The 16,821-nt window shown below is 34.1% G+C and overlaps 1 protein-coding gene across 2 annotated transcripts in view; it reads left to right on the forward strand.

Moving 5' to 3' along the window:
- LOC115890855 (zinc finger homeobox protein 4) overlaps positions 1–16,821 on the forward strand; it is a 228,676-nt gene that overhangs the window by 188,865 nt on the left and 22,990 nt on the right. For both annotated transcript variants that reach the window (XM_030911208.1, XM_030911206.1), the window contains exon 4: positions 11,674–14,908. In XM_030911208.1, coding sequence (XP_030767068.1) covers positions 11,674–14,908 — 3,235 coding nt within the window. The remainder of the gene's footprint in view (positions 1–11,673; positions 14,909–16,821) is intronic.

The raw sequence follows: 16,821 nt of genomic DNA on the forward strand, positions 1-16,821 counted from the left end.
GTTTTCCATGGTTCACAGTAGCTTTTTAAAGACAATTTTTTTTTTCTAATAACTGATTTCTGCTAAACGAAAGTTGACCCCTTTTTTATAGTTAAGAAATGGTTCAAGAAAACTTAAGCAAATATACAGGGTGAGTTTCCTACGATTCTATGGGTATCTCGGAAACTACTGAAGATAGAGAGTCGGTTAAATGGGGAAAGAATTGCAGTTAATAAATATGCGCCTTTCAGATTTTTGAAAAAGTTCATGGCTTACTAGATATTTCGAAAAAAACAAATTTTGGCTATTTTAAAAATTGTCCCTAATTCCATTATAAGCTATTTTAGACAAAAAGTTTTCAGATAAAAGTTGTAGATAATCACATCCTTAATGAGATTGTGTCCTCCGCTTTTTTTAAAGCCTGGCATTTTTGATATATGACACAAACATATGTTTTTTTAAATAGAAACCATAGTTGGCCATGACTTCATAAAAAGCGCCATTTTTTTCAGCGATATAAGCTATAATATCTTTTTTTCGAAAAATTACTGAGTTATAGCCAATTCTTATAATTTTTAAACAATTTCACTTAGTTAGCCATGGAAACAAGTTTAATCATCTTTGCTCTCAGAAATGCAAAGCTGTCACATCCAAACTTTGTAAATTAAAATAAACAAAAATTGTAAATATGAATTTTCCAAATGAAGAAAAGCGTGTAGGATTATTGGTTCAACTTTTCTTGGTCATACATTTTCGAGGATACGTTGACCTGTGAATGTTACGTTTTTTAGAGAACGGATTAAGACATGTTAGAAAAACTAAATTTATTTATAGCCAATTCTTATCTTTCTAGACTAATTTCACTTAGATTGCATGGTATTCTTATTCTGTTATGATTTATAACTTATCGGAATAAAAGAAATCAGAAAGTCAGAATATATTATTAAATGGTTCTTTACAATTTACATTACACAAACTAAAACTTAAAATAATATCATTACATACATTTTAAGCTATTTTGGAAAATGTTCAAGAAAACCGCCATTGTTTTGAGTTGCATTTTTTAAAAGTGAATTACGACCTATTCTCACAGAAGGACCGGTCGACTTAATTAAACTTCTCTCGTACCGCCACAACGAGTGCCTCTCTTAATTCATTCAAGTTTTTTGTAAACCTTATTGTTAACCATACCGCATGAAAAAATCTAAAATGGATAGGTCAGGTGATCGAGGAGGTCCATGCAATTGGTCCACCTCTTCCTATCCCTGAGTTTGCATTATTATGATATAAATAATTTCTTTCATTATGGGGGGGGGGGTTATAATGAAAGTCATGTTGGAACCACTCTATTGATGCGCGAGTATCCACATGCTCTTCTTCACTTTCAAAATTCATAATATTTACAAATTTCGTATATTTTAATTAACAAAGTTTGGATGTGACAGCTTCATATTTCTGAGAGCAACGGCGATTGAACTTGTTTCCATTGCTAACTAAGTGAAATTGTTTAAAAATGATAAGAATTGGCTATAACTCATAGTAATTTTTCGAAGAAAACATATATTAGCTTATAAAATGGCGCTTTTTATAAAGTCATGGCCAACTCTAGTTTACATTTAAAAAAACATATGTTTGTGTCATATGTCAAAAATTACAGCCTTTAGAGAAAAGATTGGATAACACAAACTCATTAGGGATGTGATTATCTAGAACTTTTATCTGAAAATTTTGTGTCTAAAATAGATTATAATGGAATTAGGGACAATTTTTAAAATAGCCGAAATTTGTTTTTTTTTTCGAAATATCTAGTAAGCCATGAACTTTTTCAAAAATCTGAAAGGCGCATATTTATGACACCACAAAACTGCAATTCTTTTCCCATTTAACCGACTCTCTATCTCCAGTAGTTTCCGAGATACCCATAGAGAACATCGTAGTAAACTCACCCTGTATAATTAATAATGTTATAAATTATTGGCGATAACTGCGCTATCAAAAAAAAAATAAAACTAAGATAAATAAATAAGGCCGGTTTAATGTAACAACGTTTTAAATATTCTCCAAAACGTTCTCAAATGTAATTAGGGCGATAAAAAGGGCCACCGATAAGGCACATTTCAAGGCCCGAAATGCGCCCGGACAAATATTAGCCTAGGTGCCGAATGTTTGCGGCAAATATTGACTCTGTCGCCACCGTTCTCCAGAGCATATTTTAAAATTTAAATGATATTTAAATGTCCGTATCGACAACATCGGTAGGTGTCATAACAAGCGAGACCTAACGCCTCGCTTAGCATGATTTTCCAGTTAAATTTATCCGTAATTTGTATCTTTAAAGCCGGACGCGTTCGGCTTTAACTAAACTACGAGTTTGTGACGCCTCTACCGAGCGCTTCGGAACTTGTTTATGTATATTTATTATGGGATGTTGTTCAGTCAGTCAACGGATAAATTTGAATAAATTTTTTGAGACACTTTTACTTTTGACTGTTGTTCCCAAAAAACACATTTATAAGTATACAGGGTGTTTCAAAACACATGTACCATCTATCGTGGGATATTCTTGAATTCTAAAATAATATTTATTTTTATATCAATATACCGGGTGAGTCTCAAAGTGGCTCACCCCTATAACTTTTTATTTTTTCATATAAAAAACGAGATTTGGTATGTTAGTCTATGACATAAATGAGGATTGATTGACGTATTCAATTGTTTTCGGCCACTTCCGGTTTCACCGGAAATGACTACAACTTTTGATTTTTAAATGACACTCCCGGTATTTTTTTACTTTATTCGATAGAAAATTACATTCTAAATAGAATGACGTATCATATGTCAACTTTTGACATTTTCGCATATGGTTTATTTGAAATTTTAAGTTGTGGTTCGTAACGAAAATTTGACTTGAAATAACAAGTGTGTGGTATCAAATTATTCGTAAAAAAATGCTTTATCCAAATATGCTAATGAGCCACCCTTATTTCATTTGAAAAAAAAATGAAATTTGATTAAAAATAACATTTGGGCATCTTTTCACTGGCCCGACAAGACACTAAAAACATTAGAAGATCAAATCTATTTTTCCAAGGCTCCTTGATGAAGAATTAGTGCTTTTATCATAGCCATGGCACTCTAGATTGAATTTTAAAATACAATTTTTTATTAAGCGAGAATATCAAAAGTTGACATATGATATGTCATTCTATCCAGAATGTCATTTTTTATCGAGTAAAGTAAAAAAATACCGAGAGTGCCATTTAAAAATCAAAAGTTGTAGTCAAAATATTTTTTTTTATAAAATTTAACCGATTATATAATAATTTATACAGGTTCGCTTTTATGTATGGAACCGGTCTATTATTAGGTAAAATATAGGAGGTACCGCAAAAAGTTAAACACAAAAGTTATATAGCATTCTAAATATCTATTAGCGAGTAATAAATTTAAGTATACAGGGTCGTTCATAAAGTTATGGCACATAAAGTTTCATTTTTTTAAATAGAACTCCCTGTATATTATTACATATTTCAATTCTTCCTTCAATTCTAAGCAAAAATCGAAATACACACAATGTACCTTAAAGCAACCGTTTCCAAGTTATTGACTTTTGAAAATGTCACTTAAACAATTCGATTTAATTAATTTCGATGTGGTTTGGCTTGATTTAATGATGCCATTCTGGCGAAACTGTGATACTGTTGTAATGGGTTTTTAAATTCCTATTAGTTACTAGTAAATTTAAGTATACAGGGCAACATTTTGTAAATTCCAGATTTACTATACTCTCATTTTATACATCTATAAATACTAACTTGAGAACTAATGTCAAATATTATTAAGTATCGCAGTTTCGGCAAAATGGCATCGTTAAATCAAACTGAACATATCGAAATTAATTAAATCAAATTGTTTAAGTGATGTTTTCAAAAGTCAACATTAAGGGTACATTGTGTGTATTTCGATTTTCACTTAGAATTGAAGAAGGAACCGAAATATGCAATAATATACAGGGGGTTCCATTTAAAAAAATGAAACTTTGATGTGCCACGACTTTATGACCGACCCTGTATACTTAAATTTATTACCCGCTAATAAATATTTATAAACCCTATAACTTTTATTTTTAACTTTTTGCGGTACCTCCTATATTTTACCTAATAATCGACCGTTTCCATATATAAAAACAACCCTGTATTATATGTATCCATTACAGATTAGATGTCATCCAATACATGTCCATTAAAAAGTGGTGATATGTTTTGATCACTATGTAGTATGTCGATGGCATGGAGAATTTTGATCGTCTTTCGGGTTATACAGGGTTGTTCACCACATACGACACGGAGTATTGTAGCTAAACGATTAGATTTCTACAAATTGTAAGTTTTGAGTTCGTTGAAGGACTATTAGAGCTACAATTTAAAAATATTTTTACAAGGTACAGAGTGTCCCAAATAAATAAAAAATATCAAAGTTGTATTTTTTTAAATGGAACACCCTGTATATTATTGCATTTTTAGTTTTTGCGATTAAAATAAAGGTAAATTTGATTAAGGTTTATTACACTTAAACCTTACCGTTTTTGAAATATTTTCAATTTTGTGAAATTGGAGTAAACATTTTAAAGCTTCATTTCTCCAAGGGTATCAATGTTTTTAATACTAAATATTTACTGAAGTTTATTTATTGATCAGTTATTGTGTTGCATTAATAAAAATTATACTACCTTATACAGAATGTCTAAAAATTTATTTTAAATAATTACTAGCTTTAAACGGCAATAACTTGTTTAATCTAAATGGAACACCCTGTATATTTTATGAGAATCAGATGCACAATTTAATTGTCTATCAAATTGCATTATACCATTTTTTACCCATCCCTTCAAGTTTTCATAGAAAATGTAACTTATAATTTAGACCTTATTTATCAATATGCCCATGGAATATTGACATTTTAGATTGTTTTTAAAACAACAAATCTACAAAATGTACAGGCTAGTCATATTATCGTTTTTAGTAAAACGATAATATTACTAGCCCATTTGTATGCAAAAAGAAAACTATTTAAACTTTATAAAAGTGTATACCTTTAATTAAATATACCACCAGTATTTCTGCCCAAATACTAATTAATTACATATTTAATTGTATTCGTTAATAAATTATTCTAAATAAATGTGGATTTGAGTCAGAAATCAATATAATAATAAGTTATGAAAATGAACGTCTCTGTTGTTATAAATAAGCATTTGTCAAAAAGTGAAATAACATTTTTAAAGTTTTAGTTTTTTTACCACACTATCTAATACACATACATAATTCAGTTTTTTAGTATTTGAAGCAATTATTATTAATTAACGCAAACAGTCAATTAATGTAGTTTGAATACTGGAAACATATTAATTGGTCCTCTTTAACAAATAGTTAAACAGTTTTTTTTTTTATTTTTTAATGAAATAAAGGAACTATATCGACAATATCAGTATCTGTACTCTTTAAAAATTTGGTACATCTTTAAAAATAATTTAAAATGTCAGTATTCCATGGGCATATTGATAAATGAGTTCTAAATTACAATAAAATGCATTTTCTACGGAAACTTGAAGAGACAGGTAAAAATGGTATAATACAATTTGATAGTCAATTAAATTGTGCATCTGATTCTTATAAAATATACAGGGTGTTCCATTTAAATTAAACAAGTTATTGCCCTTTAAAGCTAATAATTATTTAAAATAAATATTTAGACACTCTGTATAAGGTAGTAAAATTTTTATTATTGCAACACAATAACTGATCAATAAATATTTAGTATTAAAAACTTTGATTCCCTCGGAGAAATGAAGCCTTAAAATTTATACTGCAATTTCACAAAATTGCAAATATTTCAAAAACGGTAAGGTTTAAGTGCAATAAACCTTAATTAAATTTACCTTTATTTTAATCGTAGAAACTAAAAATGTAATAATATACAGGGTGTTCCATTTAAAAAAATACAACTTTGATATTTTTTATTTATTTGGGACACTCTGTATCTTGTAAAAATATTTTTAAATTGTAGCTCTAATAGTCCTTCAACGAACCCAAAACTTACATTTTGTAAAAATCTAATCGTTTAGCTACAATATTCCGTGTCGTATGTGGTGAACAACCCTGTATAATAGAGTCAGAGATTCACTTGGATCATTTGAAAGACAACAGATTCACCGCGCACGCGTAACACGACAAATAATCAGAACCTGTTCCGAAAAAATATTTTTTTCGGGAGAATGTTCGTACAATTACGCTTAGGATTCTACGAACACTCTCATAACCTAAAATAACGTTTCTTTTTAGGTAGCCTTTAAAAGCTTAACAATAATGAACTAAAACTAATCTCTAGATAAACACATGTATCGAATGACAAAGAAGAGAAAAATTCAGTTCGTCGCCATCGCGGGTCCGAACTAGGTCGTTCATTTTTTCATTCACGCGACGATAATTAGTCAAAAAACTTTTGGTCGCGGAGCACAAAGGACGGCTAGAATCGCGGTACCGTTAACGTTTCTTTAACAGTATTAATTATCAAAGTAGAAAACAGTAAATAATGAACGGTCGCCCAGCCGTTATTAGAAATAAATACGATGTTATTCGGTACAATTTATGATCTAAGCGATCTAAGGTTACGGTCTTTCTCTAGATCCGTATATACTACGTAAATGCACCATTAAGTTTTCGGTAATTTACCGGATCGTCGTTTTGAATGAACCTTTTTTAGCTAATGGGGTTAATGAACCACTGTTTTTTTTTCATATTATCTACTGGGTCGCTAATTGTCTAGAAATGTCCAACCAGCAATTAGGTTATGGCTTTTTGTTTGGTGTACTTAATCTTTTCATTTTGTTCTTCTTTAATGTTCTGACTGAATCTCTAATGTCATGAAATGAGAGGCTTCATTACGTTTTTAATTTCGATAATTTCATTTCTTTTAGTGTCACATAGCAAAATCATAGGAAACAATCAAACTCATCTAGAATACCGTAAACTGGAGTATCTTTGTGACTGCAGCATAACTTTGGTACATTCCTCATATTTTCACAATTATTATTTATTAAGGCTAATGCTAAGCAACCTAATGTCAGTAACTTGAAGTTTTTTAGAAAACAAATATGTCTTGTAAATATCGGCGTATACCCAGATCACGGAATTACAAGAAATTGAAAGAGGAATCAAGGGTATTTTTGATGCAGTTATTGGATCCCCAAAATTAAGATGCACATATTTTAGCATTTTTACCTAAGAGTAATACATTTTTTCTGCAATATTTTAGACAAAAAGTACAACGAAAGTGGTAAACTTTCGTTGTACCTATCTAAGAGAAATATAGTTTTATTTTTATGACGAATATTTAATCATTAGAATCTGTTAAACTGATTTATTTGGTATCTGTATTTGTTAGTGCTTTAGCAAAAAAAGCTTGTCTTCTTATTCAGTTTCCTCTAAGTCTCTTAATTCTTCGTGGGTACCATATCCACTTCCAGTGTATGTAACCTAACCTAACCACTTCCAATGTTGTGTTATTAAAATGTCTTTTCTTTCCACTAGTTTGTTGTACATTACTTTAGTTTTTGCTAAATTCATTTAAAGACGCACTTTATTGCTGGCTGTATTTAGTTCATTAATTTATGCATCTAGTTCTTCAGGACTATTGGCAATTAGGACTATGATGTCATCAGCGAATCTTAGGTTGAGATATTCTCCATCTATTTTTAATCCTTTGATGGTCCAGTCCAGTTGACGGAAGATTGTTCTTACTTAAATCAAGAAAAATCTTTTATTTTTCTCGGTCAACAGTACGGTGGTATGTCGTTGCGTTAGGACCGCGCTTCACAAAAATTTGTTAGCTAAACAAAGCGCATTAAAATGCCAATTTAACCTAATGAACCCGCCGCTGACCGTTTTACCTCGAACGACAAAAGCAAAACGAACTGTTTATTCTTCCCGAGTCCGAGCTAATTCCCTATAGTAACGAGAAATTTGCGATAACGAAGCCGTGGCAATGGTAATTATAGAACGGCGCGCCGCTGTGGGCATTTTTGGAATAGCGAAGGAAAAGAGCGGCCGGAACGCCCCTGGCGGACGTAACGGAAAACGGCCGCCGCGGCTGAGATTCCGGGTAATTGGCGCTCGGAACGGCTGCTGCGGCGTTAATTTCTGTTTAATATTTCAGAAATCCGAGGTTTTAACACGGCGGCAGTAATTACTCGGTTTGAAAAAGTCTAATGCTTGATAAGAATGCGTTTTCTTTATAATACCAAGATTCTCAAAATTTTAGTAGGTAGTTAATATCAATAATAAGCCTCATTCGGAACCTCGACATCAGTGAGATAAATTAGTGGTTTCATTTAAATTTTATACTTAAAAATCTTATATCATTCACAACGATAAAAATACAATTAAAATTAATAGAGTATTCTAGCAACAGCTAACTAGTATATAATATAACTAGAGTATCCTAACAACAGCTTCTGTTTGATCGAGCTCGAAACAACAATGTAGCAATTTCTTTTTGAATAATTTGTTAAAAAATTATATTTAGATATGCACGGATGTTGAATATTTTTATAACAAGTTATAAAGAAATATCCTTGTGATTCTAATGTCCAATAATGTTAGTTTGTAAGGCCGTATTGTGCAAAGAATATTGTTTTGTTAATAACTTTTCAAACTGTCCTGATGATGGATATAAATTTCTCGAAAACTTGACAAATTGAAAAGTAGTTTTATTAGCCTATGTGGTGATTTTTGACTGCATCCTCGCTTAATTTGGTAGTTTTTCCTTAACTTAGTCGGTCACGACTGAACCTGCTGTTTTTTTATAATTAAACATAATATGTCAATACCGAAAAATGCTAAGAAGAAATTGTCTATCGAAATAAACGTTGTTTAAATCACTTAAAAATATTTTTTTACGATCGTGCAAAAATTAGCTATTTTTTACACTATCTACTGTATCTATTACAGTCAAATTTTTTACTCTAATGCAAAAAGTAACTTATTTTTTGCACTATTGCAAATAACACCGTGAGATTATTAATGACGACTTTAACTAAAAAGAAAAAAATTGTAAATTTTGTTTTTTTTTAATGTTGTTTTATGTTTTTGATTAAAATTGTCAAATCCTGGAAGGTAAGCCAAGTACTAGTAGTAGACACCTCGCAGCAACATTCCGGAAAAGAGTTTTAAATGAAGAACAAGAACCCGAAATCTCCATAGAGGTGAGAATGAAATGAGAATAAAATTCAAAGGACTACTAGAAAAGAAGTTTGTCCATCAATTACCTTAGTGAATTGTTCAAACTGCGACATTACTGTAAAAAACTTTTTAATAAACATTTAAATAAGAATTTCAATTCGGTCGTCCACAAATAACTATTATAGTTAAGCAACTATAAAACTTGTGGTTTTAGGAGAAACCACAAACAAATTATTTTAATATCAAGTTTTTAAACAAATCTTATTATTAATTTTCCCGAACAACTTTATAAATTATATTTCATCCAGATTTTCTCGTTAGCGTTTGGTGTTTACAGTAACATATTATTTTCTTTACTTTTCAATTATCTTCAATAGAATAATGAATACGGTTCTGTTAACCAACGTGCTAACCAGCTCCTAGAAAGTTAATAATAATCTAACAATTCTTCGTCAAGTAATTATCCCGTTCCCGATACCTTCCCACAATTATTTTTACGTTTTTATTCGTGTACACGAGCAAATTATTATAATTAATAGTTTTATACCCGTACACTGTCGTACGTCAAAGAATCTTTTTTTAACGTATGACTCAGTACTAGTATTGTTTAGTATGCACGGTTGTTAGTCCAAGACCAACGCTTTTGGTCATTTTTATGACCTGCTTGTTTGCCAGATTTTGTCTCTATTGATTTTTAAATATTCATTATGAACCGTACCCAATTCGAATGCTAATTTTATCGTCGGGTAATCAGAGTAAGCGACATGAATTTCGTGAGACCCATTATACAGTTGGTGTGAAAAACAGCTCATACAGGGTCAGCAAGAATCATTTTTTATCGGTTTTTTTACATACAGAGACGTATTATACATTTTATATTCAAAGACGTATTCAAACTTTCAAGGAATATTATAGTATTATAATTATAATTAGTAGGTATACAATCGATAAATTATATTAGAACTAAGAGTAGATTACAAGCTAATGAATATAATTTTCTATTGACATGTAGTCGACAAATCCTATATGGCTGATTTGGAAACTTCTAAGTTCATTATTTAAAGAATATTACAATTATTATAACAGCAAAATATCAACAAATTACAACTGTACCGGGTGTTTTTAAAAGTGGCTCACACCTATAATATTTCAATTTTTTTCAGAAATAAAATACAGATTTGCTGTATCAGTACATGACATAAACCAGGATTGATTGACTTATTCAATTAGTTTCGGTCACTTTTTGTTTCACCGGAAATGACTACAACTTTTGATTTTTAAATGGCACTCCTGGCATATTTTTACCTTATTCGATAGGAAATGATGACATATCATAAGTCAACTTTTGACATTTTGACTTAAAAAAAATCGTATTTAAAATTTCAATCTAGAGTGCCATGGCTGTGTCAAAACACTAATTTTTAATCAAGGGCCCTTGGAAAAATAGTTTTGATCGTCTAATGTTTTTCGTCTCTTGTCCTGGCCGGTTAAAAAATTATATTTTTAATCATATCTCAATTGGAACAAGGGCGGGTCATTAGCATATTTGGAAAAAAGCATTATTTTACAAATAATTTGGTACCACACACTTGCTATTTCGAGTCAAATTGTTGTTATAAACCGCATATTACAATTTCAAATAGTAAATAATATGCGAAAATATCAAAAGTTGACATACGATATGTCATTCTGTTCAGAGTGTCATTTTCTAGTGAATAAAGTATAAATATAGCGAGAGTGCCATTTAAAAATCAAAAGTTATAGTCCTTTCAGTTGAAACAGGAAGTGACCAAAAACTCATCAATTCAGTTGATCAAAAAACTGTTAGACTATAGGGAAATTAAAATAACTTTGGTTGCACATCATAATACGACCACCAGCAAACTCCATAATGACGTGTTGACCCAAAGTTGTTTTAATTTCCCTATAGTTACTTTACTAGTTACTATAGAACTAAATACTATACTACGAAGATACCTATATAACTAGAAATACTTTTGAATATTTATGCCAAGACGCATATTAATTTTAAATTCCAAACAGCGTCATATTCACTTAATATAACGTATATCTGTAAAAAGTATTATCTGATATATCGCCTCTGGGTGCAAAGAAAACTGCTTAAAGAATTTCTTAAAGCAGAGGTCCCCAATCCCCTCTGTTATTTTAATTGCCGCTTTGTACGTCTATAGCCTTGCATTGTGATAATAATCTTTAATTGATTTACGGCCAATTTGTTACAATTTATTAAGACTGGCGTGTGTTTATCGTGAGACTAGTAAAATATCGTCGTAAATCTGACTAATATCGGCTTCGTTTGTCTCTTCCTTCGACTCTCTTCGGCGCTTTTCGAACATTAATTAGCATATCCTGTTAGGCAGCGATCCAACAAATTCTTTTAACGATAATTAATCCATTCTGTGTTCTGATATTGATTGTTTTCTTTGAATTTCAGGTGGCCAATGCTGCTAACCAGAAACGCGCAAGGACCCGAATCACCGATGAGCAACTGAAAATATTACGCTCACATTTCGACATCAACAACTCTCCCTCCGAAGATCAGATTCACGAAATGGCCAATCAGAGCGGTCTACCTCCCAAAGTTATAAAACACTGGTTTCGCAATACGCTGTTTAAAGAACGCCAACGAAATAAAGACAGTCCTTATAACTTTAATAATCCACCATCAACCACTTTAAATCTGGAAGAGTACGAGAAAACTGGCGAAGCTAAGGTGATGCCTTTAAATCACTCATCCGGAAGTAGTTCAGATGAAGCGAATAAGAGTAAAGAATCTCCATCTCCCATCATACAAAACATTCAACACTCTGATATAAAACAAGAGATCAAAGAAGAACCTATTGACGAACAAATTAATCTACAACACAAACAAAACGATTCTATGGAAGATAAAGTACAGAATATTTTTAATCTACCAGGAAATCTCCAACCGCCTCAGAGTCCAGCTACGTCCGTAGCTTCTTCTGAAAGTATGAACGTGTCATCGCAACCTTCTACTCCGAATAATCTAACTTTAACGTCCATCATAGCCTCGCAACTGGGTGATACTCTGACCACGAGCACGCCTACATTGAACATGGCTTCCATGCAAGTTCATCACGGTCTCGCCAGTCCTATGCTTCCGCCACCTAAAATGAACCAACAGAACTTTCCTAATCCCAACAACATGCAAGGAATGTTACCTCTGACACCTAACAGATGTCTGAGTCCCAGCCGGGACTACTCGAATCCCGGAAGCCAGGGTTCTAGTGGATCAACCGGTAAACGAGCCAATCGCACCCGATTTACCGATTACCAGATTAAGGTGCTTCAGGAGTTTTTTGAAAATAACGCCTATCCCAAGGACGACGATTTGGAATATCTATCGAAATTGTTGAATCTGAGTCCTAGAGTTATAGTCGTATGGTTCCAGAATGCACGCCAAAAGGCTCGCAAGGTCTACGAGAACCAACCGGCTGCAGAACCCGCTCCTGGAATTGACGAATCCGGTGCTAACCGATTTCAAAGAACGCCCGGACTGAATTATCAATGCAAGAAATGCCTTTTGGTGTTCCAAAGGTATTACGAACTAATCAGACATCAAAAGACGCATTGTTTTAAAGAAGAAGACGCTAAAAGAAGTGCTCAGGCTCAAGCTGCTGCGGCACAGATCGCTGCTGTTCTTAGTTCTGAAGACTCGAACTCTAGTACGATAGTTGAGCAGGTAATGGCACAGCAGCAGTCCTTACCTCAAACTCCGACCTTACCGAATCAGCAAGCGCAGAGTTCGAATCAGGCGCTAAGTCCAACTCAACCCAACGCTCCAACTACACCTACGCCTAGTCAAGGAGGTATTAACTATCCCAGTTCTTCTCCAACACCTTCGGAAACGAAAGAAGGTACTTTTGAATGCGACAAATGTAATTTAGTATTTCCTCGATTCGAGTTATGGAGGGAACACCAACTTGTACATTTAATGAACCCAAATTTGTTCCCAACTTATCCACCAGATAGCCCTTTCGGAATTTTACAACAACACGCCCAACTTCAGCAGTTAAACGCTAATATTGGCGACGTTAGTAAACAACAACAAAACAGTCAAGTTAATCAAGCTTCAAACGTACCTCATCCATTAATTAACATGTTAAATAATGTTACTGGACAGAAAAGAAAAGTAGAGGACTTTGCGGATAATGAGAGCGACACGAGCGATCAGCCCAAAGACAAGAGACTGCGAACGACTATTTTACCCGAACAGTTGGATTATTTATATCAAAAATATCAAATCGAGAGCAACCCTTCCAGAAAAATGTTGGAAAATATTGCACGAGAGATCGGGTTAAGGAAACGGGTGGTACAGGTGTGGTTTCAAAACACACGTGCCAGGGAAAGAAAAGGCCAGTTCAGAGCTCACACTCAAGTGATCAATAAGAGATGTCCATTTTGCCCGGCATTGTTCAAAGTAAAGAGCGCGCTAGAATCTCATTTAACCACTAAGCACGCCGACCAATGCGCCAGGGGTGAAATCAACATCGACGCTTTACCTGATGAGGAAGTTAGTTTAGAAAGCGCCCCCAGCTTATCCAGTGGGGGTGATGGTAAATTCCAACAAAAAAATCCTAGCCTGATGCCACCTCTGTTTCCTTCATTACATCCGGATATGGAATCTTCTATCAAGAAGTATTACGAGGAAAGTATGAAACGTTATATTAGCGAGCTGCAACAACACGCCTCGTCATCTAACGGTGATAAGTGCGAAATCAAAAGTGAAAAAGGCGAAGGTGGAGAGATTCCTTTGGACCTATCGAAACCTGTGGATCTTTCCAGACCAATGAAAGTTTCTTTGGAACACGAAAGGAGCTTGTGCGATCCAGGTCCGTTGACGGATCTCAGCGAACGATCACTTTGCGACGAACGAAGTGATTCTATGTCCGAAACGATGGAGTATAGTATAGACGACGAAAGCAATCCGACTTCCCCTGCGAGCAGTACTCAGAGCAACACCCAGAGGCAACTGAACGCTTCGAGTGGTTCTCAGCACAGCGGTACAAAGCGATTTCGCACCCAAATGAGTCCCGTTCAAGTGAAAATAATGAAAATTCTGTTCTCCGATTACAAGACGCCTACAATGGCCGAATGTGAGAGTCTGGGCAGAGAAATCGGTCTTCCAAAACGGGTAATTCAGGTTTGGTTTCAAAACGCCCGTGCCAAAGAAAAAAAGGGGAAGATTGCCTTACAGAAGGTACTCGGTCAGCCGGAAAGTGATACACAACCGTTGCCCGAAGATTGCAAGTACTGCAACTTTAAGTACTCGCATAAATACTCAGTTCAGGACCACATATTCACGAAAAGTCACATCGCCAACGTACGAATGCACTTGGAGTCGCAAAGTTCCAAAGACATGAACGAGAGCGGGGGAGAGTTTCAAGTTCCGCCACTTCCTGGTGGTTCGGGTCCGGTGAACGCTACAGATCCACAGGCCAGTCAGCAGGGTACCGGTGAGCAGTCCCAGATGAACAACAGCGCGCATTTGCAGTTGCTGCAGATGGCCGGTATGCAGGTGCCGGGTGCCAAGAGGGAGCAGGAAGAGACGCCGGAGAGCTTGTTCCAGCAGCTGTACGCCATGGGCAACAATGCCAACTTTGGGGTGCAGAATCAGTACGTGCACCATGCCATGTTCGGAGCTAACGGTGAGTTTGGTGTTGTTTTTGCGTAGTTGTTCTAATAGTAATTTACATACAAACTTAGTTTTAAGATTTATATCTATTAGTCTATATTTCTTTGACTAACCAGGGAAGTTAGTGTTGTTGTTACCTAATATCTCATACGTCTAACACTTATATGTACTGGGTGAGTCCACGATAGAGTACATTATCGCATTTGTTTCGAGGTTTACAAAAAAATGTTAAATATAAAAGTTATAGGGAAGGTTAAGGGCACACACTCGTAATACGAAACTAAAGTGTCAAACTTGACATTTTTTACAGCAGAGCTACCGCCTGAATCCCCAGCGGGAAATTCAAATTTCAGATAGTGAGCCCGGCGTCGAATATGTCCATAGTTGGCAACAATGGATTTAATAATTACGCCCTCGATTACGTAACTGAAAGTTTAATTGGTATCGAATATACAGGGTGAGTCTTAAATAAGTGCAAATATTTTTAGAGATGGTAAATTTCGACACCAGAAACACGATTATGAGTTTTTTTCGCGAATTTTTTTTTTGAAAATTTGGAATTTTTTGGGAAAAATTTTGGAACTTTTTTTAGTTTTAGTTAAAAAAATATAATTTGTTAATAAATATGACAACATAGGTTGTAAATTAAATTTACAAGAAAGAAAATCCAGAAAAGATCTCAAAATTTTAGCAAAAAATCATTTTTTTTGGGAATTTTCAAAGTAAAATATCTCGGTTATTTTAGATTTATTTGAAAAACAGTAAAGAGAAAATATTTTTCTTTTATTGAGATCTACCAACCCTGAAAATATTTGCACTTATTTAAAATTCACCCTGTATATTGACTCTATCGTTGGCTCACCTTGTACTTTAACATGATTAAAAATATTCTCGACTCAGTAGGTCAGTACTGAGCTGTAGTGCTAGCTCAATATTGAACTGACAATAAGAAAATGTTATTTTAATAATATAATATTTAAAGCGTAGAATCGCTCAGTTATTTAAGAATATTATTATACTTTTGTCAAATGAGAGCAAAACATTGACGTCTTTATTAAAAGTTTTTTTTTGTGGCTATATCTCTAACAGTCGCCGGTAACTTTTCAAAATATAGCCATAACTAGCGCTCTAACTACCTCCATGCCTTTTGAATCGAAACTCACGCTCGTACTGGCTCGTTTTCAAACCGGCAAAAAACCGGACAATAACAAAACCGGACGATTTCTACGTTGTTACGACCCTTCGGCATCCTAACGGCCGCGCGACGACGAAGGAAATCCGAAGACGGGAAAAAAACTTGTCAGCACCACCGCCGGACCAGTCACTCTTCCCCTACGCTGGTCGGCCGATAAATCCGTTTTAATAGTTCGAGTGACCGTTGTTTCTGATGGAGGATGGGAGACCAACCAGGGTTGGGAGCGTAAAAATTGATATTTTTAAATTATCTAGCATAGGAAATTTAATATTTGATGTAGTCATACACAAATTTTGAACTGTCCAAATATTGGCTTCCCTATTAATTTTACAGCTAGAATGTAGAATGTTTAGGAGGAGAGTTAATCACCGCGACCTTACAGATCTATTGTGTGTTCCCCTTTCTTGAGTTCTAACAAGTTATAACTCATCATACAGTCTCAGGGCTTTAACAAAAGCCAGTATCTGAGACGGCTCCACAGAGGCCAGCTCTCCATCCTCGACATCAGCCGTATCAAAGTTCATGGCACGAACGGTCGTCGTCTCGGCGAACTCAGTGATAAGGTGTTCTCGTGGATTTTCCCCACAGAATCTGCATTCGCCGTTGTTTCTCAGCTTCAGCCTACCGAGGTGTTTGTTCGTTGAGGAGACAGTGTCCTGCTAAAAAGCCCGTGCCAATCCGAAGATTGTTTTTACTTAAATCCAGGAAAACCTTTGATTTTTCTCGGATGT

This window comes from Sitophilus oryzae, unplaced genomic scaffold (assembly GCF_002938485.1).
Source record: "Sitophilus oryzae breed Bouriz unplaced genomic scaffold, Soryzae_2.0 scaffold_935_pilon_pilon, whole genome shotgun sequence".
NCBI lineage: Eukaryota > Metazoa > Arthropoda > Insecta > Coleoptera > Curculionidae > Sitophilus > Sitophilus oryzae.